Below are 27,458 nucleotides of genomic sequence, written 5' to 3'. Positions count from 1 at the left end.
TTTTTGGCATGAATACTGCATAAGTAATGTTTTGTCCTCTGTGTGTCTTATGTCAGGATGCACTTAATGTCATTTCTTCCCTCTTACAGGTAATAATGTTTGATCATTGGTTAAGATGGTATCTGCCAGATTTCTCTATTATAAAAGTATACCTATTTTTCCCTTTTTATTTAATAAGTTATCTGTGCCTTTAAATTTTAAGACTGTGAATATTGTATTCCCCCCCAAAACTTTCACCCAATGGTTATAGCATAAATTGATGATTCTTACCCAAAATGATGATTAAAATGGTGATTTTCTATTTGTAGTTTTCTTCCTGCCTTTATTAATTGGGATTTTTCTGAAAGAAGAGCTTTCCTGTTTTTTCCTGCCTATATTTTTTGTTCTTGTTAATGTGGGCTCATGGATTTATTTTTGAATACAAAGGGTTAAGATCCATTCATTTTTCATTTTAATTTTTTAATTTTTAATGTTTTATTAAGGAAGGTGTAGGTTTACAGAAAAATCATGCAGAAAGTACAGATCTCCCATATACCCCCCTCCTCAAACACAGTTTCCCTATTATTATTAAACTATAGTTCATAGTTTACAATAGGGTTCACTGTTGTGTGGTACAATTCTATGTTTTTAAAAATTTTTATTCTAGGAACATATAGACAACCTAAAGTTTCCCCTTTTAACTAAATATATAATTTAGTGCTGTTAATTAAGTTTGCAATGTTGTGTTTCCATCACCACCATCCATTACCAAAACTTTTTCATAACTTTTCCAAACAGACTGTATGAATTAAGCATTAATTCCCCATTCCTTATCCTTACCCCAGTCCCTGGTAACCTATATTCTAGTTTCTGACTCTATGAATTTGCTTATTCAAATTATATCATATGTGAGGTTGTACAATATTTATCCTTTTGTGTCTGTCTTATTTCACTCAACATGTTGTCTTCAAGGTTCATCCATGTTTTCACATGTATCAGAACTTCATTCATTTAATTGGCTGAATAATATTCCATTGTGTACACACACACACACACACACACACACATTTTGTTTATCCATTCATCTTGGATAGGCACTTGGGTTGCTTCTATCTTTTGGCAATTGTGAATAATGCTGCAGTGAATATCAGTGTGCACATATCTGTTCAAGTCCCTGCTTTAATTCTTTTGGGTATATACCTGGAAGTGGGATTGTTAGGTCATATAGTAATTGTATACTTAACTTTCTGAGGAACCACCAAACTGTTTACCACAGTGACTGTACCATTTTACATTCCCACTAACAGTGAACAAGTATTCCTATTTCTCCACATCCTTTCCAACATTTGTTATTTTCTGCTTTTTTTTGAATAGTAGCCATTCTAGTGAGTGTGAAATGGTATCTCATTGTGATTTTGATTTGTATTTCCCTAATGGCTAATGATATTGAGCATCTATTCATGTGCTTTTTGGCCCTTTATATAACTTCTTTGGAGAAACATCTATTCAACTCTTTTGCCCATTTTTGAATTTTTTTTTTTGTCTTTATGTTGTTGAGCTATAGGAGTTCTTTATATATTCTGGATTTTAAATCCTTAAAGGTTATATGGTTTCCAAGTACTTTCTCCAATTTTTTAGGTTTTTTTTTTTTTTTTTTTTTTTACTTTAATGATGTAGTATTTTGGTGCACAAATTTTTTTATTTTGATGAAGTCCCATTTATCTATTTCTTCTTTTTTTTTGCTTGTGCTTTTGATATAAAGAAATCCATTCATTTTTGATGTTCAAATTATCCCAGAATTTGCCAGTGGGAGCCCCTTCAAGCTGCTTCCTGGGTACTTTTGATATACCTCCACTAATTTTTTAGCACTTTCTTTGTTTCTGGCCCAACAAGGTATTCCAAGCATACCTTGTACTTTCCATGCCTCACTCATGGAAGAATCAGCCATTGCTCCAAGGAGCCCTGAAATTTTTAGTGGAGAGTGACATCAGGAAATCAGAATCTAGGTCAGTACTAGTTGTGTTCTTTGTTACTGGGTTGTCATTGCCTCTAGGCCCTTTCAGTAAACAAAGATGTGAGCTTGTGTGTGTGTGTGTGTGCGCATGCACGTGCATGTGTATACACATACACTCACAGAGAAAGAAAGAGAGAGATTATTCTGATACCTCCAATTCCAATCCAATACCAAAGGATTTTTCCTCTCTTTCACCCACTCTAACATTTGTATCTCTTTTCTCCCACAGTGAGAACTCTGGTTCCCTATCGTTAATGAATTTTCTCTTGATTAATTCTTTTGTTGTTGTTGGTTCTCCTTTGTGGTTATGTTATCAATTTGGATATAGTTAGATTCATCTGTGGGTATAAAATTTTAGTTTTTCTCCATCCTTGTTGATTTAATTTTTTTAGGTGTAAAATATAAACAGCATTCAAAAAACTATGTAAAATAGATGGTGAGATTACTTTATCAAAAAGTTCCCCTTGCTTCTGGGTGAAAAGTAGATTAGAGAAAGGACAAAAATAGAAGTGGGAAGTTTAGAGGCTATTTTATGTATCTATATTAGTGTTATAGTTTTGTAGAATTTAGTGTTAAGTTCTCTTTAAGGGTGTGAAAGAGTGAGGATGATGAATCAATCAAGATGGTGCTCGATTTTCTGGTTTAAGCATTGACTGAGATGGGGAAGAATAATATACAGAGGACAGTTGGTGGGAAGCAATTAGAAACCAAGCATCTAATTTCAGATAAGCTAATTTGGAGCTGTATTTTAGATATAAAAATGGAGATGTTGAGCAGAAAATTAGATATAGCTGTGGGAACTTAAAGGAATGATCTAAGCTAGATGTGTGAATCTGAAAATCATCAGTATAGAGATTGTATTTACAGCCAATAGACTGAATGAGATCTTCTAGGTAGAATGAGTAGAAAGAAAAGTGAGGCAGGCTAAGCAGTGGGGTCTGAGGAGCATTAATATTCAGAGGCAGGGCAAAGAGGAGGTGTCAGTGAGGCAGGGTAAAAACCAGGAGAGCATGGCGTCTTAGAAGCAGAGAGGAGAGCATTTCAGGAAGTGAGCAACTGTATTCAATGTTGCTGAGAAAAGAGAAAAATTGTGTTAAATTTTTGTCTTTAGATACATTGACAAGAGCAATTTCAGTGGAGTTTTGGGGAGTAGAAGCCAAATTCCTGTGAGTTTAAGAAGTATTGGAAGATGAAGGAGTGGAGACAGCTAGTAAAGACAGGGAGCAGAGAAATGGCGCAACATCTGGAGAGATATTTTGAATCAAGGGAGGCTTATCCCTAACCCAACTTTAGTAGATCTTTGAGGGCCAGAGTTGCTTCCTGTTTGTCTTTGGAGTCCCCCTTGAATCCTGATGTGGTGCTTTTACATAGTGGATAAACACTTACTTCTTTCCAATAACAGAATATATCCCAGTAAAGGAAGACGTAGTTTTGGTAGTGCCTATTGTTATAGGCCTATGGTTAGGCCGTTTTCAGTATACTAACCACAATATTGTGGCCAGGATCCAGACAATTAGAATTGGAACTGATAACCCAGATATTACTCCTTGTATTGGCTTGCCTCAAAGTTCAAATTGCCATTGTTTCCAAGATACCCTTTGTTTTATTATTTTATTTACCGATTATTTACTTCTTTGTGATATATAATTTTTGTAAACTTTTCCATATCATGGGAAGCTTAGACTTTAAAAAAATTATAGACCATAGGGTCAAATTAAAATGATTTTTACTTCATTTATCGATATTGACTAATCTTAAACTGAGAAATATAGAAGTTTTGGACTGTGAGGGACCTTAAGAATTTTCTTATTTCTTACTCTCTGATGTAAATATTTATATTGGGTTATGTGTGTGCTTCAGTTGCTTCCCCCAAATGTTTATGATCTCAAGCAGAATCTAGAGAACTCATACTTATTTCCCTTTTTTTAAAAATAATTTATTCTTCTTTTCAAGACTGCAACTATATAATTAATAATCAAATAAGTATCCTTGAAAATAAGAAATATCCTTGAGAAAATCTTGAAACAAATCCTTCATTCAGAAAGCAGCTGTCTGACTAGTTTCATAATTTTTTTTCCTCCTTATGTGTCTAAACCTCCAACTATCTATGCAGGCAATAAAGACATTTGCTCTATGGCTCTTTGCTCCATTTCAAAACACTATGTCTGAATTTATTATTTCCTGCTGCTGATGGATGATGGGTAGATGATGATGATGATAATGAATGATACTAACATTATTGTTATTTTTTTGTGCTTATTATGAATCAGGCTAAATTAATCATTTTACATTTATTATCTTTTTAATCCTTATAATAATCCTGTTAGCAACTATTATTCTCATTTAACAGAAGAAATGGCAGTTTAGAAAGGTTAACAAAGAATAAATTGAGAAAAGTTTACCACATGTTTGACATGTATTACTATCATAAATTTTCATTTATTCACCAAAATTTTCAAGCAATATATGCTGGATATCATGCTAGGTGTTGAGAGTACAATGGAGAATATGGCGGATCTGGCTCCTTTCCCCATGAAACTTTTATTTACATGGCTTTTATGAATAAAGAAGAATCAATAAGAAAAACAAAAATAACTTATAAGGTGGCACAGACAATTAAAAAAGAAATGTCTATATATATCCAATAAACATGCTAAAATTATTTTACAAATAACCAATGAACTGCATATTAAAATAATGTGATTTGGCGTATCTAGGTAGCAAAGATTTTAAAGATAATATCTAATATTATTTAAATAAATAGCCATTCTCAAAAATTTAGAGGGATGTATGTATGAGGTGAGTGATGGAAGCACTACCTGTAGTAACGAAAGACTAGAAACAGATGTTCAACGATAGAGAACTTGTTCAATGAACTATGGCACGTCCATAAAGCATAGTACTGTGTAATTGTAAAAGGAAGGAAAAAATGGTCTCCAGAATCTATTAAGTGAAAAAAAGTTTTAAGATATGTATAGTCTAAAAATAGGAAAGAGAAATATGAAACATACATGCAATTGTTTATATTTTCAAAAATGTGTATGAAAGAATGAGTCAAAATCTGACTAAAAAAATAGTTATCTATAGAGGGAAGGAAATAATAGGGGGACGGTGATGGATAGAAACAAGAAAACCCCAGTTTTGCAGTTTGACTTTGGAACCATTTCATTTTTTTCATAGTTTAAAAACAAAGTTAAATAAAAAGAACACATCCCTAAAATTCAAAACACAAGTAAGCAAACAAACTTTGGTATATGTCAGGTTGATGGCATACCAATGCAAAAACTATTTCAAATGACTTTCAATGCTGAATTTCTAGTGTTACTCAGTTATATCCTAAAGACAAAAGGACCACAAATATATCTTATTGTTATTGCATTTAGTAATCTTATTGTTAGCAATATGTTGTATTCTCATTTTGGAATAATTAGATATTTTTTGAAATGTAAAGGAAATAATCATGTTAATATCTTTATAATCAATGACAAAGCATTAAGAGAAAACATACAAATGCAAAATCAAATGTTACATAAAACTTGTAATTTTTTACTTGAATTGAAAATATCAGTCTCAACTCATGTTTTTTTTCTAAAAATACTTAATTTTTAGTTCTTCTATTGAAAAACCTGGAAGCAATGACGTCGCAATAGGAATGGACAAATCTAACACTCAGGTTATGGTGTCTGAAGGCCGTTTCCTTCTAAAAGGAACTAGGGCTCTTTGGAAGAATGGCTACTTCCAGGACTGGGGCAGAAAATGTGCAAGAGTTAGAGCCTAAAGCAAACTTTTGAAAACTATTGGGGTCACGTTAAAAGGATATGGGACATGAATGTTCATAGCAGCATTGTTCAAAATAGGCAAGAAGTGGAAATAACCCAAATGTCCATCAACTGATGAATGGATAAACAAAATGTGGCATATCCATTCAGTGGAATACTGTTTGGCAATTAAAAGGAATGAAGTACTGATATATTTACAACATGGATGAATCTTGAAAACATGATGCTGAGTGAAAAAAGCCAGTCACAAAAGGCCACATATTATATGATTTCATTTATATTATATGTCCAGAATAGGCAAATCTATAGAGACAGAAAGTAGAAAGAATATAGATTAGAGAGTATTGCTGGGGAGAATGGAAATACTGATGTGTAATAGCTAAAGGATATGGATTTTTATGGGGGGGAGTGATAAAATGTTCTAAAATTTTATGATTGTGGTAATGGTTGCACAACTCTGTGAATATACAAAAAACCGTTTAATTCTACACTTTAAATGGGTGAATTGGATGGTATGTGAATTATATCTCAATGACTGTTACCAAAAAAATGGGTTAATTTAAGCCCCAATGAAATCAGAATGTAAGTATGCATTTGGGCGTTGGTGCATCCTGTAGGAGGGGGAGAAATAAATGCTGTAATATGGAAGCTGTACTGGTTGTCTAAAAGGGCTCATCTGTATCACCTGGAGTAGCCAATATATTAGCAGCAAGACTTACTTCGACACCTACAACTTGGTTGTGGTTGGTTCCACAACAGGATGGAGTGGAGGATGTCAGCTGTGAAGGACTGAAGAAGCAGGGGAGTTTCTGCTTCCCCTGCCTATTCCTGCCACCAGGCATAATTGTTCAAGGGCAGATCTTTCCTCATGCTGACCCTTGAGATTGGGATCTGTGATCTTCCCTTTCCATCAGGGTGGTAAACTGCCTCTCAGGGTGCTGGCCTCATGGACATGATGTTTCTGTGGCAGGGTTCTCTCTCCCCTCCATATACCCGACGTTTGTCAATTCCAAGAAGACCTGAACAGTCCCTGCAGGCAGTCAGTCTGGGAGCCCTGACACTTTGCTATGAGTCAGCTGCTGCTTGTCAGGCTTTTCCCTCCTCTTAGCTTTGTCAGCTCCTGAGGAAGGCACAATTTGTCCTTGCCACTGTTTGTGGAGTCTTAAAAATGGAGGGAAGGGAGGTCAGAGTCCAACATTCTTGCTGAAACCAAGAAAGGCCAAAATGTTCACTGTGTGCTAGGCACTGTGGTATTCACAAAGTGTAGATTCAGCCCTTGTATTCAGAGTTTATAATTTCTTGAAAGGAGAGTTTATAAAAGTGTGATAACCTCAGTGGCATACATAATAGCTGATTTGAAAATGAGTGCTTGGCACTAGTTTCCACTCAATCATTTGCTAAGTAACTGATCAAAAAAGAATGATAAACATAGCCTGTGATGTGGAGAAGAAAGGTGTATCCTGGATTTTTGCATCCTTCACTTATTGTTTCTTGGTGTTCTTTTCTTGGCTGCATTTACCCTGTTCCTTAAATGTACTACTCTTCAAATTTATCTCTGCGTTTCATTATCTTCTCTCTTCTTTGGAGAGTCAAATTACTCTGATGACCTCACCTATTATATCTGTGCTAATGATTTGTGCCCCTGGCAGCTGCTCTCACCTAGACCCCTGTCCCTTCTTTTGTAGTACCCAATTCCTGCATCCATGCTTAAGCTCAGTTTCTCCATGAAATCCTCAACTGCCCCAGTTCACTGGGATCTTCTCCACCTTCTCTCACTGGACTGCCATGATGCTCAGGTAGGAGAGTTTACCTGAGTGAGCCCTTCAGGTGTGTGTCAGTCTGTACTGTTTGAACATTGCCTTTTGCACATTACTCTTATCTCCCCATCCAGGTAGTTTTTTCCTTAAGGTCATGTTGGTTTGAAGTTCTGCCCTTGGCAGAGGACAGCAGAGTACACCACTGTCATGCATTGGTCAAGAACGTTGGAGGCCCAAGGGGCCTTAATGGTTAAAAGGTTTAGAATTAATATAAAGATTGTTGAAGAGAATTAAATGTAGGTATTTGCATGGGAGTGTGATGTGATTAAAATGATGTTTGAGAGGAACTTTCTTGAAAACTCTATTGGATGGAGGTGGGGAGATTAGCAAGGCCACCACGGGCATCCCAGCTAGGATTGAGGAGGGACTGAAAGGGCCTGCTGGAGGCTGCCTTCCCCCTCCCACCTTTCCAGACACATTTCACTTTTTTCTCCTCCTCCCTCTTCCCAGGGCTGCCAGCTGCACAGACCTTGGTATCTTTAAGCCACTCTATATCTTTTGCCCACTCTGTTTCCATTGCTGAAATTTCCCTGCTTGCTTTTCCGAATTAACTTCGGTTCATCCTTCAGTATTCAAGTTAAGTATCAGTTTCTTAGAAGATCATTCCTTGACACTCCAAAACAAGGTTGGGTCTCCTCATTGGACAAAAAATAAATTAATTTGGTAGTTAATTATAGTTACTCTGTCCTATTATGGAAGCATCTTGCAGATAGTATGTTTGTCTTGTTCACAGCTGTGTCCTTAGGCCAACGATAATGCCTGGCACAGAGTGATGTTCAATAATTACTTGTTGAATATGTGAAAGGCTAAATGAAGCCTTTGTGACTCCAGCTAATGATGAAGGACTTTCCCTTGTAGCTTACTATGGGCCCATGGACTTGTCTGAGTGGATGAAATTTGAACTTGAGAATTTTATTAATTTTATTAATTAGTTATTAATTTTATGAATTTTATTAATTCAGCTCATTATCGACTCACTGTTTCCTTTTACAAGGATTATTATTGACCAATTTAGATCTTTTAATATAATTGAATTTGGAGTGTGTGGCTTAAAAAAATTAAGAAACCTAACATTCTAATTCATGAAATTTAAATATTAATTGAATCAGAGGTTTGAAATTTCATGACAAATGTTTTATATATGTGGGATTTCTGATGGGCTGCTCTTGCTTATTCCTTAACCTCCCATCAAGGGATATGATGTAGTGAATTGGTTGATCATATTTCTCATTGTAAAATGCCATACGTAGTCCTAAAGTGTTATAAATTAGTAAGTTTTTAAAATAAAGATATAACAACTTACAAGTAGTTACCTTGCAAGGTTCTTCATTTGTTCCAGCAATCCTGCGATTGCTCCTCCTGATCTTGGACCTTTCTTTTAGAATCATCTTGGGAGTCCCTAACATTGGCATAAAAGAGCAGAGGTGGTAGTGTTTACTCTGCCTTTTTACCACACTTTACATTTTCAAACTGCTTTTACAGGAAATAAGTTTATGCTGTAAAATGTGCATTGCCATACATGATTTCATTTAATTTCCTCAACAGACTCTATAAAGTAGGTCACCTGCTTCGTGAAGTCTCCTCATCTCCAGTCTTATGCCTCTCTCCATTCATTCACCCACTTTGATGATCTTTTAAAATGTAGATACAAACTTTTTGCTTTCATGCTTAAACAGCATTCTGTGTACTTTTTGATGAATATCAGATTCCTAATATACTGTACAAGACACTTCATGTCTCAGGCTATCCTCCCCCTTCACATGCTCCATGCCCATTGTAATGAAATGTCTGTTCTTTCTGGAAGGCCCTCTGCCTTTTCCCATGTTGTTCCTTCTGCCTAGCTTTTCTCAACATCCTTAATAATTTTCAGATGTCTGCCTTCTCTAGAATAGTTTTCTCAGGGTGCTATGCCCATCCCTCATTTGGAGTTAGGTGCACCTTATTTTACCTCAATTACAGCACTTGCCACTCTACTTTTATAGATGTTACTGATCTGTCTCTCTTGTTTCTATGTTTGGTATAAAATAGTCATTTTACATTTATGGCCTAAGCAGTGATTTTCAGTAGGGGGTGGCATATTGATTCTGCACCCCCTTCCAGGAACATTTGGCAATGTCTGGAGACATTTTTGGTTGTCACACTGAGGGGAGGCAGGGGTGGGGGATTTGCTGCTGATGCCTAGGATGTTGAGGTCAGGGATGCTGCTAAGCATCCTACAATGCTCAGGAAGCCCCCCTCAGCAAAGAATTATCTGGCCCAAGATGTCAATAATGCCAAGGCTGAGAAACCCTGAGCTTGAAGGATGTGTGACCATTGTATAATGTTAGGGTGATCTCCATGACTCTAGTGTCCTCTGCTGCAGTGTGATAATACCTGCTTTTGTATATTATATTTAAGTAGGTGCATAGTTCTAAAATGGTAGCAGTAATGGTAGGGGCATTGGGAATTTTGGGGAGGAGCATTTTTTAATTTGTCTCAATGATTTTGTCACAATGACATTTAAATTAAATGTCACAACAGCATATAAAGAATGAGGGGCCAGAGACACTAAACATCTTGCAATAATGAATGGGACATTGTGAACAATGAAAAATGGTTAGGTTGAAAATGCCAGTAGAGCCTCTGTTGAGAAACACTGAATGGGGAAGAACAGAAATCATTGAATAATTCTTGATATGTATGGCTTATGGAAGAATCAAACTGGAGCCTTTGTAGTTGAGTAGAAGGATTCTGAGACATCCCAATCTCCAGTTTCTTACCAGCATGTTAAAAAGCAGAGTGGGCAAGGGGAGTATACTAAATCTACAGGTGGCTATGGAGATTTCACTGAGTTCCCTTCTGGCTCACCCTCCCAAGCATTCTCTCACTTTGAACCATGAGAATCACTCTTTCATGTCTCAGACAGTATTGCTGCTTCTGTTTGCCTATTAATCATAAAGTATAAGAAAAATTTTATTAATTCAACTCATTATTGAGTCACTGTTTCCTTTTACAAGGATTATTATTGACCAATTTAAATCTTTTAAAAATTGAATTTGGAGTTTGTGGCTTAAAAAAATTAAGAAACCTAACATTCTAATTCATGATATTTAAATATTAATTGAATCAGAGGTTTGAAATTTCATGACAAACATTTTATATACCATTTGCGTTTTGAGGGCACTTGAAAACACATAAAGTGTCAAGGAACTTGGTGGTAATGAATTAAGACCTTCCATTAGTAAGTTAACTGCTTTGTTGAGTCAGAAGTACTTCTAAAATTCTTTAAGATAAATGAATATAAACTTTTATATTTATATTACATATCAAATATATTACTGATTAGATATAGTTTATGTTTTATAGAGGTTCTCATTATTGAGTTCTATTTTTAATTCTAACTAATATATTTCTTTCTATTAGGAAACACGTGACATGGATTTCTAATCTCAACATTAGTACAAATTTATGGTTGGGCATGTCATTGCATGAAGGTTAGCATCGCTTTGCCTTTATGAGCTTATTGATTGATTCATTCTGTTTGTCCCTGAATACAAAAAAATTTTGAATAAAATATTAACTCTTATTAGCATGACCATTTGAAATCTAAAAGACAACATGAGTCCAGATTTCCTGACTACACTTCACATTCACTGACTAAGCTATCCACTCAATATTCTTTATGAGAAGAGGGGAGAGAGTGAGTATTGGATAATTGCAGGTACCAGCTTTAAAAATAGTTTTGAAAGCAATTAGACCTGTAAAGATTCTCATTTTAGTGACCCTGCTGATACAATCAAATCTACCTCTCCAACTTTTGGCTACTGTTCTACTTATCATTCCCCATAGTACTGTCTTGACAGTTTTAACATTTACCTGCCACTTATGGAGTATTTCCCTCCTGAAAGATCCACAGAAACAAAGAGGCTTAGGAGCTCATGGAAATCATAGCAGATCTAATAAGAAACAGACAGTAGACCCAAAGGAAGTCAAGTGGCAGGCCTAAGAGAGAGCCTTATATCCTACTTTTTTAGTTCATCTTATTTCCAAAATATAAGAGCAAGTGAGGCTATAGTTTGAGAACCAGTCAAATTTCTTGGTTCTGCCAACCTCACTTTTAAACAAGTATTTTCAAGTCTAACCTTCTTCTAAGGGGTGCTGCAATGAGACCCCCGATCCATCTCTTGGGCAGTTTGGTGTATGTCAGGATGCATTCTGCACACACTGCCTCCAGAGGGTTCTTGGCTTGTATTTCTGGGCTCTAAACTTCTGCTGGGCTCTTCCAACTCTCAGCATATAAACCATAAGTCCCAGATTTTCTGAGAAATACTAAATCAGTTTAATTTTATTATTTTTTCTATGAAGAAAATTCAAGAAATATTTAATAAATTACTGTTTAAGATCTAAACATCTGCAAATTCCTTCACATACATAAATGCAAAGACATGATAGCACTTCTCTATCACATGGCCTGATTTTTGGACACAGGCCTGTCCCCAATCCCCCCAAGGAATTATAATTTACATAAGTAGGACCCAGTAGTCCTACTTGAATGGAGTCGTTGGGACCAATGCCTTTGACCCTGAGAAGATACTCAACATGTAACTGTTGAATGAGTGAATGAATGGATGGATGAGGTATTGATGAGTGGATAGAGAAAGCTGATCTCTCTTATTTGACAAAAATGGGTGAATAAAACAGGATCTGTCGTATTGGTTTTCTCTGAAGCAGATAAGATAACTTAAATTGCTAATACAAACCCTGTCTTTTTAGAATAACCCATAATCTTTTAACAGTCATAGAACTGCTAGGCTTCCAGAAACATAAGCTAGGAGGTTTCATGCCCAGGTGGCATGAAAACACAGTCTAGGTAGGTTCTTACAGCCAGATAGAATACTCTGGCACACAGAGAGTAATCTCAGCCTTCTTAAATGGGTATATAAATGTAAAAAATGAGTGTTAGGTTTGGCAGATTAATGTCTTATTTATTAGGCCATCTATTCTGAGTAAAAACATTTTCTAAATTACCTCTAAGAAAGACAGCTCAATTTATTTTAACCACTTGGATAGCGTAGTTTTAAATCCCCCTGCCTTCTCTAGCAGTATATTAAGTGTTATTGATCATTTTCTTTACAATTCTGGGTATTTTACTATGTTTTTGTACTGATATCCTCAGGGATGATTGAGATGTGTTTGTCTCTCAGAAAATGTTGCCTTTGCTTTTTTATAGTTTTTTTTTTTGTACTTTCATTTTTCCCACTATCTAAGCTGCCACTTGTTTTTTATTAAATTATCATGCTTCTTTCCATTCCTCATTTTCCTTGTAATTTGCTTCTATTTCTGCTGTGGGCTGGGAAACCAAATTTATTAGGCTTATCATGGTGCCACATAAGTGAATTATGCCTAGATTAAAAGTAAATAGCTTCCAAATAGCTGTTTGAGTCACTGTCCTTTGAGTCAAGTGCATGAACTTCATATGTAGACTTAGTGACTCTTGGGTTATGAACAGTCCTGATAAACAGACCCTCCCTTTTCTGAGCCACTAGTGGGAGACAGAGTCAGCAGTTGGAGTCCAGAATTAGCATCTTTATTGCTAATGAAGCTGCTATTAGGGAATGTAATTTATATCTGCAAGCAAGTTAGCTTCCTAATTCTGAACCCCAGAGCTACCCACTTGGTCAGAGGCATTGGGGAAAGCCTGGAGACCCCTGACATAGGGTCTGGCTCTGGTAATCTTACATCATGGTGAAGCTGCCTGAACACACTCTTCCTTGATCCAGCCTGGGAAAGAGAAAAAGGGGAAGGCATAAGGAAGGCATGCCCAGTTCATGCTCCCTAAAACACCAATTAGATCTTACTAAGGAAGGAGTGTGTCAGGGGGCACAGAAAAGCCAACTGTGTAGAGGAAATAATCACCTCTCATGGAAACCAGAGGAGTGGGAAAGACTTATTTCCCTCTAGCAGTAATGTCTTTTGGCTGTCCTGAGACTTTTTTGTTTTTTTTTAAATTTCTTCTGAATCCGTCGATGTCTGTCAGGTAATTGAAGTTGCTAGGTAAATACCTGCCAGATAAGAGGAGTTCTGTGTATTTAACAACTTTGTAGTATGATCAACTTTATGCTCCATCTTGTTCATTTTTGAAATGAAAATAATCACTTTCAGAAATCTGTCAAAATTAGTTTGTGAAGGTAGATTGATGCAGTAACTTTTTGAAGTACCTAGAGATAAAGGTTGAAACCATTAATAGTGTCTTTCTTTATGTCTGGAAATGGAATCCTTCAGAAATCATTTATTTTCATAGAACACAGACATCTTTTATAGCTAATCCTCACTCATGCAGATTATTGATATCTTCAGACTACTCAGGAGATGGGAGGCAGATGGGAGCGAGATAATGCCTGAAGTTAAAAAACCAGAGCTGGGAGCTTAAAGAAACAGACAGAATTGTATGATATGTGAATATATCTCAATAAAACTGAATAAAACAAACAAACAAACAGAAGTGGATGTGATGACTGAGGGCTGTGGGATAGACTGTGAATGATCTGGGTCTTTACATGGAGAGACATTTATAGATTATGCAGAGTCCTGAGAGCTGCAGTTTTGTGAGGTCTGACTGTGTTCGTAATTTCTTGCTTGGTGTATTAGTTTCCCAGGACTGCCATCACAAATTACCACAGACTGGGTGACTTGAAACAACAGAAATTCATTCTTTCCCGGTTCTAGAGGCTGAACGTCTGAAATCAAGGTGTCAGCAGGGCCATGCTCTGTCCAAAGGCTCTGGGGGAGACTCTGTCCCGTGCCTCCCTCTTAGTTTCTGGTGATGGCTGGCAACCTGTGATGTTCTTTGGCTTGCAGCTTCATCACTCCAATTTCTGTCTCTGTCTTCACATGGCTGTCTTCCCTCCCTGTTCATGTCTCTTGTCTTCTTGTAAAGACACTAATCATATTGGATTCATTACCCACCCTAAACCAGTATTACCTCATCTTAACTAATTATGTCTACAAAGGCTCTGTTTCCAAATGAGGTCACATTCTGAGGTTCTGGGTGGGCATGAATGTTGGAGGGACACTTTTCAACCCAGTACGCTTGGAAACAGCATATTATTTTGCAGGAAATGTTGTCAGGGAAAGCTTAGTCAATGAGCTATTAGACTGCTAGTTATATTAATAATGGCTCAGAGAATAGCATACAGCTTTTGTTTGGTTAAGGATACAGTTTTGAAAATGTTCCCTCCTACTGTTAATCAGTATGTGTTAAGATGAAAGTTCATAAAGACAGAAAATAAATTACAATTTACCTCAAAATCTCAATCTTAACTGAGGGAGCAAAAAGCTGTGATATAAATTTAAAAACAAATTTGTAACTGCTCATCCATGGCCCATTCCTTCCTAAACCCTCCTCCCCACAAGACATAATTGTAAGGAGAACAAATCCTAGAGATTGGAAGATCTTTTGTTGACTGAGCACAATGATGTCTATGGTAAAATGGCCTTGAAAACAATTTTAAATTGTCTTTGGGGATATGGAATGGAGAAACCTGGGCAGATATTAATCGGGTGGCATAGAAAAAGGGATACTTAGGAACAGGGTAAATTCTGTTTAGATGATTTACTGAAAGAGGGCAGGTTAAAAGGAATCGTGAGCAGGGAATTGGGGGATGAATAACCTGCTGAGAACAGCATGTTGTAAAACTTTTCCTCTCTCCCCAGAAATTTCAGTTAAATCTCTGCCTCTCACTGGGGCCTGATGAGGTCTCTTGGCTTTCTGGGATATGACAAAGTGCCAAATGGTCCTTCATGGACAATGAGACAAGGGCCTGGTCTTTAGGTTTGAAAACCAGATACTAATGCTCATGTTAACTTCAGATTCTAACTTCTTGTCTTCCCTTGACTTCAGCATTAACAAGCTTATGCTATAGCCTGGATTTATGAGGATAAATTAAAAAGTATTCTCTTCTTATTGTGGCAAGTCAGTTTTCCTTAAATGAATTTTCCCAAGAGTCACATATAATCTTTTCTCCCTTATCCTTCTTTCCAGTACATTAGGGCTTTCTCAACTTACCTCTAATTTAATTTAAATGGATTATTCCCCATGAAAATGGAACCCCCATGTTAACTAGATTAAGCAATGCTAGCTGCCACAGCAGACAAAACCCCAAATCTCAATGATTTAATGAACACAAGGTTTATTTTTCATTCATGTTATATGTCCATCTTAGGTCTTTAGGGACCTTGTTCCACAGAGTCACTCAGGCATCCAGGCTGAAGGATGCTCCTTCATCTTTTAGATATACACCTGAAAAACATGGCTTCTGAGATCATTAAGTAAAAAGGAAAAGAGGGAGATGAAGGAGGCACCCAGGCTCATAACTGTCTAGACTTAAAAGTAACATCAGGCACTTCTTCTCATAGTTCATTGGCCAAAAGTAGTCACACAGTCACAGTCTAACTGCATGGGATGCTAGGAAATGTATGGGAACACATGGAATATTTATTGAGCACTCTCTCTAGTATCCTTGCCGACTGGAGTACTATGAAGCCCAAGTTACATTAAAATTAAAATGATTTGAATATAATTTGTATATGATAGTACACTGTAATCTATTCTTATAGACATCTTCAAGTTAAAATTTAACTAATACTACCATGTATATTTTTTTCTTTTTCTATCAGTTTATTCAAACTCTCTAACTTAAAAATTTTAAACCTGAAATATACAGACATGTTAAGAAAGAGAGATGGAGGCTTTCAGTGGTCCTGCATACTCGCTTTCTCTTTTTCACCTTGTCTATATATGGCTTGAAGTGCTTTACAGCTTCATATCAGGAGGTGCATGTATAATGTGAAACTTTGCTTCCAGGAAGATGGCCTGACTTTATTATCCATCTATCTAATATTATCTTATTTAATCATGTTTTCATTCACCTATTTATTAATTTATATTTATTTGAGAACTTTTTTCACTCTGAAATAAATCAAGTAAGCAAGTGAAAATTCCTCACTTCATTTTTGACTTATTGGTGATAGTTGTCCTCTTTCTCAGTAGTTCTTTTTGTTTAGCTTTTCTGTTTTATGGGCTGTATTACCTAGATGATAGACTGACTAATGGGACCATGGCTGTTTGTTCAGGAGCTGCTTTAGGAACAAATGCAGGCTGGGCCATGCTGTGTGTACACTTAGCTGTGTTCCAGGCTGCATTGCAGACGATGACTGATAACCTGTATTTCAGAGATCTTTCTCAGAGGTCTAGTGATAAAAGATTGTCACTATTCATTGAGCTGTCCTTGATCCTCTTAGGACACGCTAGGATCCCTTTCCATGCCTACAAATAAGAATGTAGTTTTAGGAAGTGTCAGAGAACCTGTAATGGTTGTTGGTCCTGAGAGGGTATGAGGAAGGTGTTTTAGTATCGTGGCTGCTGAAGCAAATACCATGCAATGGGTTGGCTTTAACAATGGGAATTTATTGTATCACAGTTGGAGGTTAGGAGAAGTCCAAAATCAAGGTGTCATCAAGCCAATGCTTTCTTCCAGAAGACCGTGGCATTCGAGGGCTGGCTGCTGGCGATCCTTGGTCCTTGACTTTTGTCACATGGCAATACACACGGCGGCCTCTCCTGGCTCTTCCTTTTTCTTCTGGTTCTGTAGACTTTTAGCTTCTGTGGCTTTCTGTCTATGGGTCTGAATTTCATTCTGCTTAGAAAGGGCTCCAGTAATAGAATTAAGACCCATCCCGATTCATTTGGGCCACACCTTAACTAAAGTAACCTCATCAAAATATCCTCTTTACAATGGGTTCACACCCACAGGAATGGATTAAATTCATTCCTAGATATTTGATTTTTTTAGTTGTTATTGTAAATGGAATTTTTTTTCCTGATTTTCTCCTTGGATTGCTCATTATTAGCTCATTTTTGCGTGTTAATCTTATATCCTGCCACTTCACTGAACTTGTTTATTAGCTCTAGTAGCTTTGTTGTAGATTTGTCAGAACTTTCTAAATATAAGATCATGTCCTCTGCAAACAGTGAAAGTTTTACTTCCTCCTTTGCAATTTGAATGCCTTTGATTTCTTTTTCTTGCCTAGTTGCTCTAGCTAGAACTTCTAGCACAGTGTTGAATAACAATGGTGACAGTGGGCAACCTTGTCTTGTTCCAGATCTTAGAGGGAAAGCTTAGTCTCTAACCAATGAATACAGTGTTAGCTGTAGAGTTTTCGTATATGCCCTTTACCATGTAGAGGAAATTTCCTTTCATTCCTATCTTTCAAAGTGTTTTTATCAAGAAAGGATGCTGGATTTTGTCAAATGTCTTTTCTGTGTTAATCAAGATGATCATGTGGTTTTTCCGCTTTGATTTGTTAATGGGGTATATTACATTAATTGATCTGTTGGCCTACAGTTGTTCATAGTATCCTGTTATGATCCCTTTTTATCTCTGTGGGGTCAGTAGTAATGCTCCCTTCTCATTTCTAATTTTTTTTATTTGCATCTTCTCTTTTTTTTGTGAGTCTAGCTAAGTGTTTTTCAATTTTATTGATCTTCTCAAAGAACCAACTTTCACTTTTGATAATTCTCTCTTTTATTCTCAATTTCATTTATTTTTGCTTTAATCTTTATTTCCTTCCTTCACCTTGCTGTGGGATTAGTTTGCTGTTCTTTTTCTAGTTCCTCCAGGTGTTCAGTTGGATCTTTGCTTTTAGCTCTTTCTTCTTTAGTAATGTAAGCATTTAGGACTATAAATTTCCCTCTAAGCATTGACTTCTCTGTACCTCATTAGTTTTGATATGTTGTGTTCTTGTTTTCATTCTTGAGATATTTACTGATTTCTCTTGAAATTTTTTCTTTGACCCACTGATTGTTAAAGAGTGTTTTGTTTAATAACTTCCATATATTTATGAATTTTCCAGTTCTCTGTCTGTTACTGATTTCCAGCTTCATTCCACTATGATCAAATAAAGTGCTTTGCATAATTTTAGTCTTTTTAAACATATTGAGACTTGTTTTTGACCCAACATGTGGTCTATCCCGGAGAATGATACATGAGCGCTGAGAAGAATGTATATTATTCTGTTGTCTAGGGGTGCAAATTTCTGTGTATGTCTGTTAGGTCTGGTTCCTTTATCATATTATTCAAGTTCTCTGTTTTCTTATTTGTCCTCTGTCCAAATGGTCTATTGATGAGAATGGTGTAATGAAGTCTCCGAGTATTATTGTAAAGATTTATTTCTCCCTTTAGTTTTGCCAATGTTTTCCTCATGTATTTGGTAGCACCATGGTTAGGTGCATAAATATATGTTTTTTTTCTGTTGCAAGATTTTATTTTTATTTTTTTTAATATTCATTTTATTGAGATATATTCACATACCACACAGTCATACAAAACAGATCATACAAGGACTGGATTAAGAACGTGCTTTTCTGCAGTATATAGCTCCAACTCACCGCAGAAAGGTATGAGGGGCATCCTAAGTAGTAGGATAAATTCATGGGCCCCAAATGATTCTTTTTGTTTCTTGAAGAGATTGAACACAATTGAACTGAATTTTACCGTGATCTCCATGCTAAGATCCTTTGTCACTGCTGGGAAAAGATCCTTTGTCACTTGCTTTTGGAGGTAGTATACCTTTTTGTGTCCCCTGTCTACGTCATAACCTATGGCCTTACTGGCATTAACCTAAAAAGAGATTGGGGGTGGGGAAGTATATCCTTCTAATCCTTTTTTCCCTGTTCTCCACAAGGAATTTTGTGTTTCATTGAAGGAAACAGCATCTTAAAGGCCTTTCTCTGGTGATGCACGGGGAGATTAGGTGATGGAAAAGAACTAATAGAAAATGGAAAGGTTCACTATATCTGTTTTGTTCTGTGGGGTTCCTCCCTGTCTGTTGGGTATCAATCCAGTGTATCAGAAACAGAAGCAAGAAAGACAAAGAAAAAAAATTAAAAATTAAAAAAGATAGCAATTCTCTCATTAGGTTTTACAATCAAGAAAAGTTATAAAGCTAATAAAATTTGAAATCTTGCCCAATTTAAGCTCAATAAATAGACCAAAAAATGCTTTCAGATTTAAAACAAAAAGAATATCCTATAAGAAAATGAACATTAGTGTTTACTAAATTTATGGCTTTTTTTTTTTTTATTCTTTCTATTTTCTGCTTTAGGCTTTCCCTCCAAATGCGATCACTGTATTTCTTTACTGCAGTTCAGTGACTATATTCTTTACAGTAATCAAATTGGTCAGTTTTCGCCTACACCTCATGTTTGATGAAGGAGAAGTAATTCAGCAAAGGACCTCCAGAAAGAATGAAAAGCCAAATGAAGATAAAGAGGCCAGCAATGAGCATATAATTCATCACAAAACTCCAAGGTAACTTCTCCAATTAATGTATCAGTTCATAATGAAATGTTCTGATTTTGATTTAAATGACTTTTCCTCTCATTTATAAATTGTTTGTGAAAGTATGCCTGTACAGGAAAACACACACACACATACACACACACTTTTCTTATATATTTTTCAGTTTAATCATAAAAGTGATATTCATATCAAGACAGCCATCAATGTGATTTTGTACTGTGATCTGAAATTTGTTGGCATTAGGCTTAGCACTGTGGGAATTTTACTTCAGTAGTTTTGTCATTTAAATGCTTAGAATTTGCTGAGTATTTTCAAAAGTAACATTCATATTTGTTAATATAAAAGTAATATATTGCATAGAACCAAAATATTAAGATTAATTCTTGAGTAAGCATCACTACCATTCTTGTCCTTATTTCTCATTGTTCCTTCAACTATCATGTCCTTTGATTTTACGATGCTTATTGCTCTCTCTTAAAAATAAGATCTGTATAAATGAATATGAGAAAATTGACTCTAGGAGAAAAATTGTTTTTGGACTAATGCCAAAAGAGTCCTAGTTCTGTTTTATAAATCACTGCTCTTATGTTCCTCATATTGGGTTAGCAATAACAGTCGGATTAGCAATGGCAAAAAGGAAGAGGACAATCCAAACCTCTCTACACCTCCCCTGCACTGTAGCTCCAGAGGACAGAGCATAACCTCTCATCACTCTTCTGGGCTTTTGGTTAGTAGTCTGTTTTCTATTTTTAACTTTCATTTTGTTTTAGTATTTGAATCCATTCCTGAATGGGAGTATGCAACAATGATAGCATTTGCAGTTTACATTCAGAGTAGTTGTATACTCAGAAATACTGGCCCTTGTGCTTATGAAATAGCACATCCTCAAGCTAGAAGTGGCCTGAGGGGAGTGCATGGGTCCACAAGATAAAATGCCCATAAATGCCCACTCACACGCTCCATGTATACCCGCTGGCTTCCTCTGCTGGCTTCCATGATGGCCAGGAAAACCAATTTGCAGACCTTCATTTTCCTTTCCCTTCTCCTGTCTAAATTATCATATTGCTATGTCTTCCACGTGGAATCAATGCCATCTCTCCATTGCTTTCTACAATAAGACCACATGAAAATAACACTTCTCCCTTTCTCCCAAATTCAGTAATTTGCCTTTTTTTTTCCTAGAATAATTTGAGCAAGTTCTGTTTACTCTAGTGTAAGTAATACTAGTTTCAAGTAATACCTTCTTCTTTTTGCATTTTCTTTCCCTAATTACCCAACCCCCTTCTGTGATGCCTTGGTTGGATGCTACACTTACATATATTCTTTGTGTTCATTTTTGCTACCCAATTTACTAGTATCTTGAGAGTGGACACTCTGTTGTCTCTTCCCTACATGTGTTTTAGAAAAAACAGTGGGTGCTGATCAATATCTGCTGACTACAGAAATGTGCAATGAGCTGAATCATATATTGATTTTTGTTGTTTTGTTTTTTAGGAGTTGCCAGCACAGGAGACAGTGGAAGATCTCAAAGGTAAAGTATTTGTTATCATCATTTAATATTTTATAACTGTGTTATCCTCAGAAAAGTGAAAAATGTTTTTATAAAACAGGCCAGTGAATTAATTGAAAATAGAACTATAAGTCTGCATGTTTATCTTTTAAATTCATGTGTTAAATTAAAATTCTTAATTTTTACTATTCCTTATCAGAATCTGTATATCATGCCTAAATTCAAATTGTGATATTTTATTGTCCTTTCTCCAATTTCATGTTGCTTAATGGCATATATAAAATGGGATAAATTAATAGTCAACACACAAGCTTTTTACTACAGTTTTTGCATTGAAAAAATGAGCAAAAAAAATTATATAGCACTCTATATTGACCATTTCCTTCAAGTTACAGATTTTGTTTCTGGGAAGTTTCTCTCAACTTAAAAAACATTTGTTTTAGTTTTTTTTTTTTTTTTTTTTTAACTAAGATTTCATTTTATTATCTTTTGATTACCTTCAGAAGGCTTAGAAAATACTCTTTGGAGGCTTGAATTATTCCTTCAAGATAATTGAAAATGGCAATTTTAAATTAAAAAATGGCAATTCCATTTTTTCCAGTACTATTACAAAGAGAAATTTTATGTGCTATTTAAATTTCAAAAAGAGTATACAATTTTATTTTCTGGAAAAGGGTTGAAATTAGAACCATGGCCATGGGAAAAATCTAAAATAAAGTTTCAGTTTTCAAAATTCAGCTAAAATCCGTTATAATAATTTGTTAAAGATTATCCAGATTCTTTATCCTGTATAACTACCATTTGAAATCAAACGTGCATTAGTTAGATTTCAAATATTTTAGTTACACACGAAGTTTCAGTACAATGCTACTGCATGTCCATTTTCATGACAGGCACACACCCTTTTTGTCATGTTAAATTACATTTTCTTTCCGGTCAAGTGTACAGTTGCTATTAACCTTATGACAATGCTGAATTTTACTTGAACCCTGTGATCCTGGAAAACAGTGTAGGTTAAGAAACTCCCACCTACCCATTCATTGTGTTACTGACCAAGACGTCCTTAACTTTCTGGCTTGACTTTAGACAGGCTTCTCCTTGTCTCCAGGATCCTGACCTCCCTCACCCTGGCCTTACAAAATCCAGACAGAAGGCGCTCCACCTGGCTTGGACTGTAAACTCAGGAGATAACATCATGTAATGGACACACCCATTGCTTGACCTCCCCCAACTGTATGCTTCTGTTAGTTCATTCCAGTACTTAAAAACTCTCCTGCCTTTGCTTCAGAGGAGTTGAGTCCTCTCTCTCTCTGCTATGATGATAGCCTTCTGGTTTCTCTCTATCACAATAACCTTTGGTTCTCTCTGTCTTCCCTATTGCACATAACTGAGTAAAGTCATCCTTGCCTGTTTCACATTGTCCAGTACAGTTTTTTCTTTGACATTTACATCCTTCAAATGTGTGTTCTGGCCTTTCAAGTTCATCATTTCTATCCAAACAATTACTTACTTGCTTAATTTACTAGGAATTGCAGCAGGGGTTTTGCAAAAAATCACTTCATTCCGAGTCATATACAAGTTTTCTCGGTAAGTAAAAGGTGGGATTTAAGCCCATGTTTGAATACTGAATTAAAACTTTTTTTAAGCAGCACTGTATCAACACTTTCTTTTCTCTAAAGTCCAATTACAAATGACACCATCTGTTTTAGTTTCCCAGCTGCCAAAACAAATACCATACAATGACTTGGCTTAACAATAGGCATTTATTGGTTCATGGTTTCAGAGGCTGGAAGCTTTGCTTCCTCTCTGGAGTCGGTATCTTCTGACTGGCTGGCAAGCTTTGGGGTTCCTTGGCTTTTCTGTAACATGGCAATGCACATAGCAGTATCTTCTTCGTCTTCTGGGTTCCGATGATTTCTGGCTTCTGGCTGCTCCTGTGGCTTCTCTGTGTCCAATTTCCTTTGCTCATAAGGACTTCAGCCTTATTGGATGAAGACCCACCCTCTTTCAGTTTGGTTACACTAACATCTTCAAAGGTCCTATTTATAAATGGTTTCATACCCACAGGGCCAGGGGTTGGGATCTGAACAAGCCTTTTGTGGAGAACACGATTCTAGTCAACATCATCCTAGTATCCTGTTCTTTCTGTTAACTTAAGAAGCAAAGTGACTTCTTTTTTAAAAAGCTTTATTGAGATATAAGTCACATACCATAAAATTCAGTCTTTTCAACTGCAAAATTCATAGGTTTTGAGTATATTCACAGAGTTTGCAGCCATCTCCACTATCAATTCCAGAACATTTCCATCACCCCCGAAAGAAACCCCATACACATTAGCAGGCAGTGTCTATTTTCCCCTTCCTCTGGCCCCTGGCAACCACTAATCTACGTTCTGTCTCTACAGATTTGCCTATTCTGGATATTTCATATGAACGGATTGATACAAGATTGATCTTTTGTGACTGGCTTCTTTCACTTGCCATAATATTTTCTAGGTCCATTCATGTTGTGGTGTGTATCAGTACTTCATTTCTTTTTTTGTCTGAATAATATTCCACTGTATGGATATAATACCACATTTTGTTTATCCATTCATCAGATGATGGACAATTGGTTGTTTCCACTTTTTGGCTATTATGAACAATGTGGCTACACATTCGTATGTAATTTTTTGCATGAACAATGCTTTCAATTCTCTTGGGTATATATAGAGAAGTGAAATTGCCAGGCCATATGGTAATTCCATGTAGAACTTTTTGAGGAACTGCACAACTGTTTTTCAAGGTGGCTGTATCATTTTATATTCCCATATAGCAATGTTGAGGGTTCCAATTTCTCCACATCCTCACCAATACTTGTCATTGTCTGTCTATTTTATTGTAACCACCCCAAAGAGTATAAAGTGGTATCTCATTGTGGTTTTGATTCACATTTCTCTAATGACTAATGTTGTTGAGCAGCTTTACATGTGTTTATAGGTAATTTATTTATCTTCTTTGGAGATATGACTATTCAGATCCTTTGTTCATTTTTAAATTGGGTTATTTATCTTTTCAGTATTGAGTTATGAGTGTTCTTAATATATTTGGGATACAGGTCCATTATGAAATATATGATCTGCAACTAATTTTCTCCTTTTTGTGAGTTGTCACTTTCATGGTGGTGTCTGTTTTTAATTTTGATGAAGTACAATTTATTTTTATTTCTTTTGTTGCTTGGGTTTTTAATGTCATATCTAAGAAACCATTGCCTAATCCAAGGTAATGAAGATTTATGCCTTTGTTTTCTTCTAAGAGAGTTTTATAGTTTTAACTCTTACATTTAGGTCTGGTATACATTTTGCATAAATTTTTGTGTATGGTGTGAGGGAGTGGTCCAACTTCACTCTTTTGCTTGTAGATATACAGTTTTCCCAACACCATTTGTTGAAAGCCTCTTCTTTTGTTTTAAATTGTCTTGTCCCTGGATCATTGCCTGGCTCTTATTTTGGCCACCATGATGATTGTATCACCAAGTAGCCCCTTATCATCCCTGACTTTCAATGCCATTAACTGTTATACCAACACCTCAAAAACTGTCAGCTTTGAAGCCTTGTCAATCATGAGATATGAACCTAGCTTCTACTGCAGTTTCAACAACATTGGTGGGGAACAGGAGTACTTATACACTGATGTGAGTGAGGTCAATGATTCTGATTCTGAGACCTACTAAGAGGTTGAGCTGGGGGTCCAAAGAGGGAGTTCTAACACGATAGCTTCAAACTATCTGTGCTTTTTCAGGAAAAAAGGCATATTCTTATTCACATGTAAATTTGACCTAAAAGGAAAGATCATAATGTGACTGAATATAAGAAATGTGATGACAGTTGGAAGAAGAATTTTAAAGGCAAAATTTGTAAAAGGAACTTCTAGAATCTTGAAATAGATGAGCAAAGCAAAAATGCTTTAATATAAAATTGATTTTGGAATTAATTTGGTTTTGCAGTACCAGAAATAATTTGGGACACTGTGTACCTTAATCTGCTTACACAGGCAACGCTTATAAAAGGAGAGATAAGGACACTAGATTTAAATTTTATCTAATTAAACTACAACTAAATTTAAAGACAATAAATGGTGCAGTAGGCATTCTATGCACAGCAAATTGCCAAAGGACCAAATAACTTAAAGGTTTTTTTTTTAAAATAAAATGCCATTTTGTGGAAACTAGAGAAGGTGAAATGAGACATTATGTAAACCAAACTTTAATACTGAAATTTAACTGAAAATCAGCTGACTGGGTGCAGTCAGGGTGAAAATACTTGTCACAAACCTGTGATGGATTGGGGTGGGGCTATTGTTGCCCAGTTTTGAATGGTTTGGGTATAAAATTGCGCTATTCTTTTTTAAAAAAGTAAAGAATTTCCAAGAAGAACAAAACTTCATGCAAATCAAAAAGATTGTTTTCATCCTATTGTAACAGAAGTGGTCCTGGGAGTGGAGTTTTCAAAATCACTCTGCTATATGGTACACCTTTGTCACTTATGTAATTTTTGTGCCTTCACAATGGGTAAGAGGATTTTTCATTGTTTTTGATGTTGGTCTTTTAGTTATGATTAAGTGAAGAATAAAAAGGAAAAAAAATCTTTATTATTCATAAGTCTTAGAAGGAATTTCTATGTTTGGTAACATTTAGATCCTGTTCATGTTTAAATTTTGTTTGTAACATGCTACTATTTAGAAAAAAAAGAACAGTTGCCTGCAGAATTGGAAGACTGCTCTTCAAATAAAATAGAAACCAATAAAGGCTGAAATTTTGGCTTTTAAATAACAATTTATATGATACTGCTTTTACTTTAATTGTCATTTTTCCAATGAAAATGATATCATATGCATAAGGGGTCTTACAGTTCTGGGTAAACTTCCACAAATTGCAACAAAATGATATCCAATTTCAACTTATCATTTTTCCATTGTGAAATTGGAAACTTTTTGACACTGTAAATTAATAGCGGGTTTTTCTGAATAAAAGTGTGAAAACACACACACACACACACACACAAATTGTCTTGTCCCCCGTCAAAAATTAATTGATCATAAATGCAAACGTTTATTTCTGGACTCTAAATTCTATTCTATTGGTCTGTATCTCTATCCTATGCCACTACCACACTGTCTTGATTACTGTAGCTTTGTAGTCAGTTTTGACAACAGGAAATGTGAGACCTCTAACTTTGTTAATCTTTTTCAATATTGTTTTGGTTATTCTTTGTACTTTGCAATTCCTCATGATGGTAAATTTCTGCCAAAAAAAAAAAAAAAAGCAGCTGGGATTTTGATAAGGATTATGTTGAATCCATTAATCAATTTGGGGAATATTGTCATTTTAATAATATTATCTTCCAATTCTGTACATAGACTTTCTGTTTATTTCAGTCTTTAATTTCTTTCAATGATATTTTGTCATTTTCAGTGTACAAATCTTGCACTTCTTTGGTTAATTTTTCTCCTAAATATTCTGTGGTTTTTGATGCTGTTGTAAATGGAATTGTTTTTTAAATTTCATTTCAGATTGTTCATTGTGAATGTATAGAAATACAATTTATTTTTTGTTGATCTTGTATCCTTCAACTTTGCCGAATTCATTTATTAGTTCTAATAGTTTTTTTAGAGGATTCCTTAGGATTTTATATGTGCAAGATCATGTCATTTGTAAATCAAAATAGTTTTACTGCTTCCTTTCCATTCTAGATGCCTTTTATTTATTTTTCCTGCCTGGGTAGATCCTGTTCTGAGTAGATCCTCCAATACGATGTTAGATAGAAGTGGCAAAAGCAGACATCCCTGTCTTGTTCCCTATCTGAGGGTCAGAGTATCTAGTGTTTCACCATTAAGTGTGTTGTTAGCTGTGGGGTTTTCATAGATGCCTTTTATCAAGTTGAGGACATTCCCTTCTACTTCTAGTTTGTTGAGTGTTAAGGAAGCCTAATTTTGTCAAATGCTTTTTCTGTATCTGTTGAAATGGTCATGTGGTTTTTGTCAC

The 27,458-nt window shown here is 35.7% G+C and overlaps 1 protein-coding gene across 7 annotated transcripts in view; it reads left to right on the top strand.

Annotated features, from left to right (window-relative positions):
• Nucleotides 1–27,458, top strand: part of PCNX2 (pecanex 2) — a 380,796-nt gene that overhangs the window by 58,157 nt on the left and 295,181 nt on the right. For 6 of the 7 annotated variants that reach the window (XM_037821056.1, XM_037821068.1, XM_037821046.1 and 3 more), the window contains exons 2-4: nt 19,731–19,936; nt 20,534–20,654; nt 21,422–21,458. In XM_037821056.1, coding sequence (XP_037676984.1) covers nt 19,827–19,936; nt 20,534–20,654; nt 21,422–21,458 — 268 coding nt within the window. In that variant the 5' untranslated portion in view covers nt 19,731–19,826. Of the gene's footprint in view, nt 1–19,730; nt 19,937–20,533; nt 20,655–21,421; nt 21,459–23,537; nt 23,949–27,458 lie in introns of those variants that run through there. The other variant, XM_037821063.1, reaches the window with a different exon arrangement.

The sequence above is a fragment of the Choloepus didactylus genome, chromosome 2 (assembly GCF_015220235.1).
Source record: "Choloepus didactylus isolate mChoDid1 chromosome 2, mChoDid1.pri, whole genome shotgun sequence".
Lineage (NCBI taxonomy): Eukaryota > Metazoa > Chordata > Mammalia > Pilosa > Megalonychidae > Choloepus > Choloepus didactylus.
Note: the sequence above shows the minus strand (reverse complement) of the source record. Positions and strands in the feature narration are given on the sequence as shown.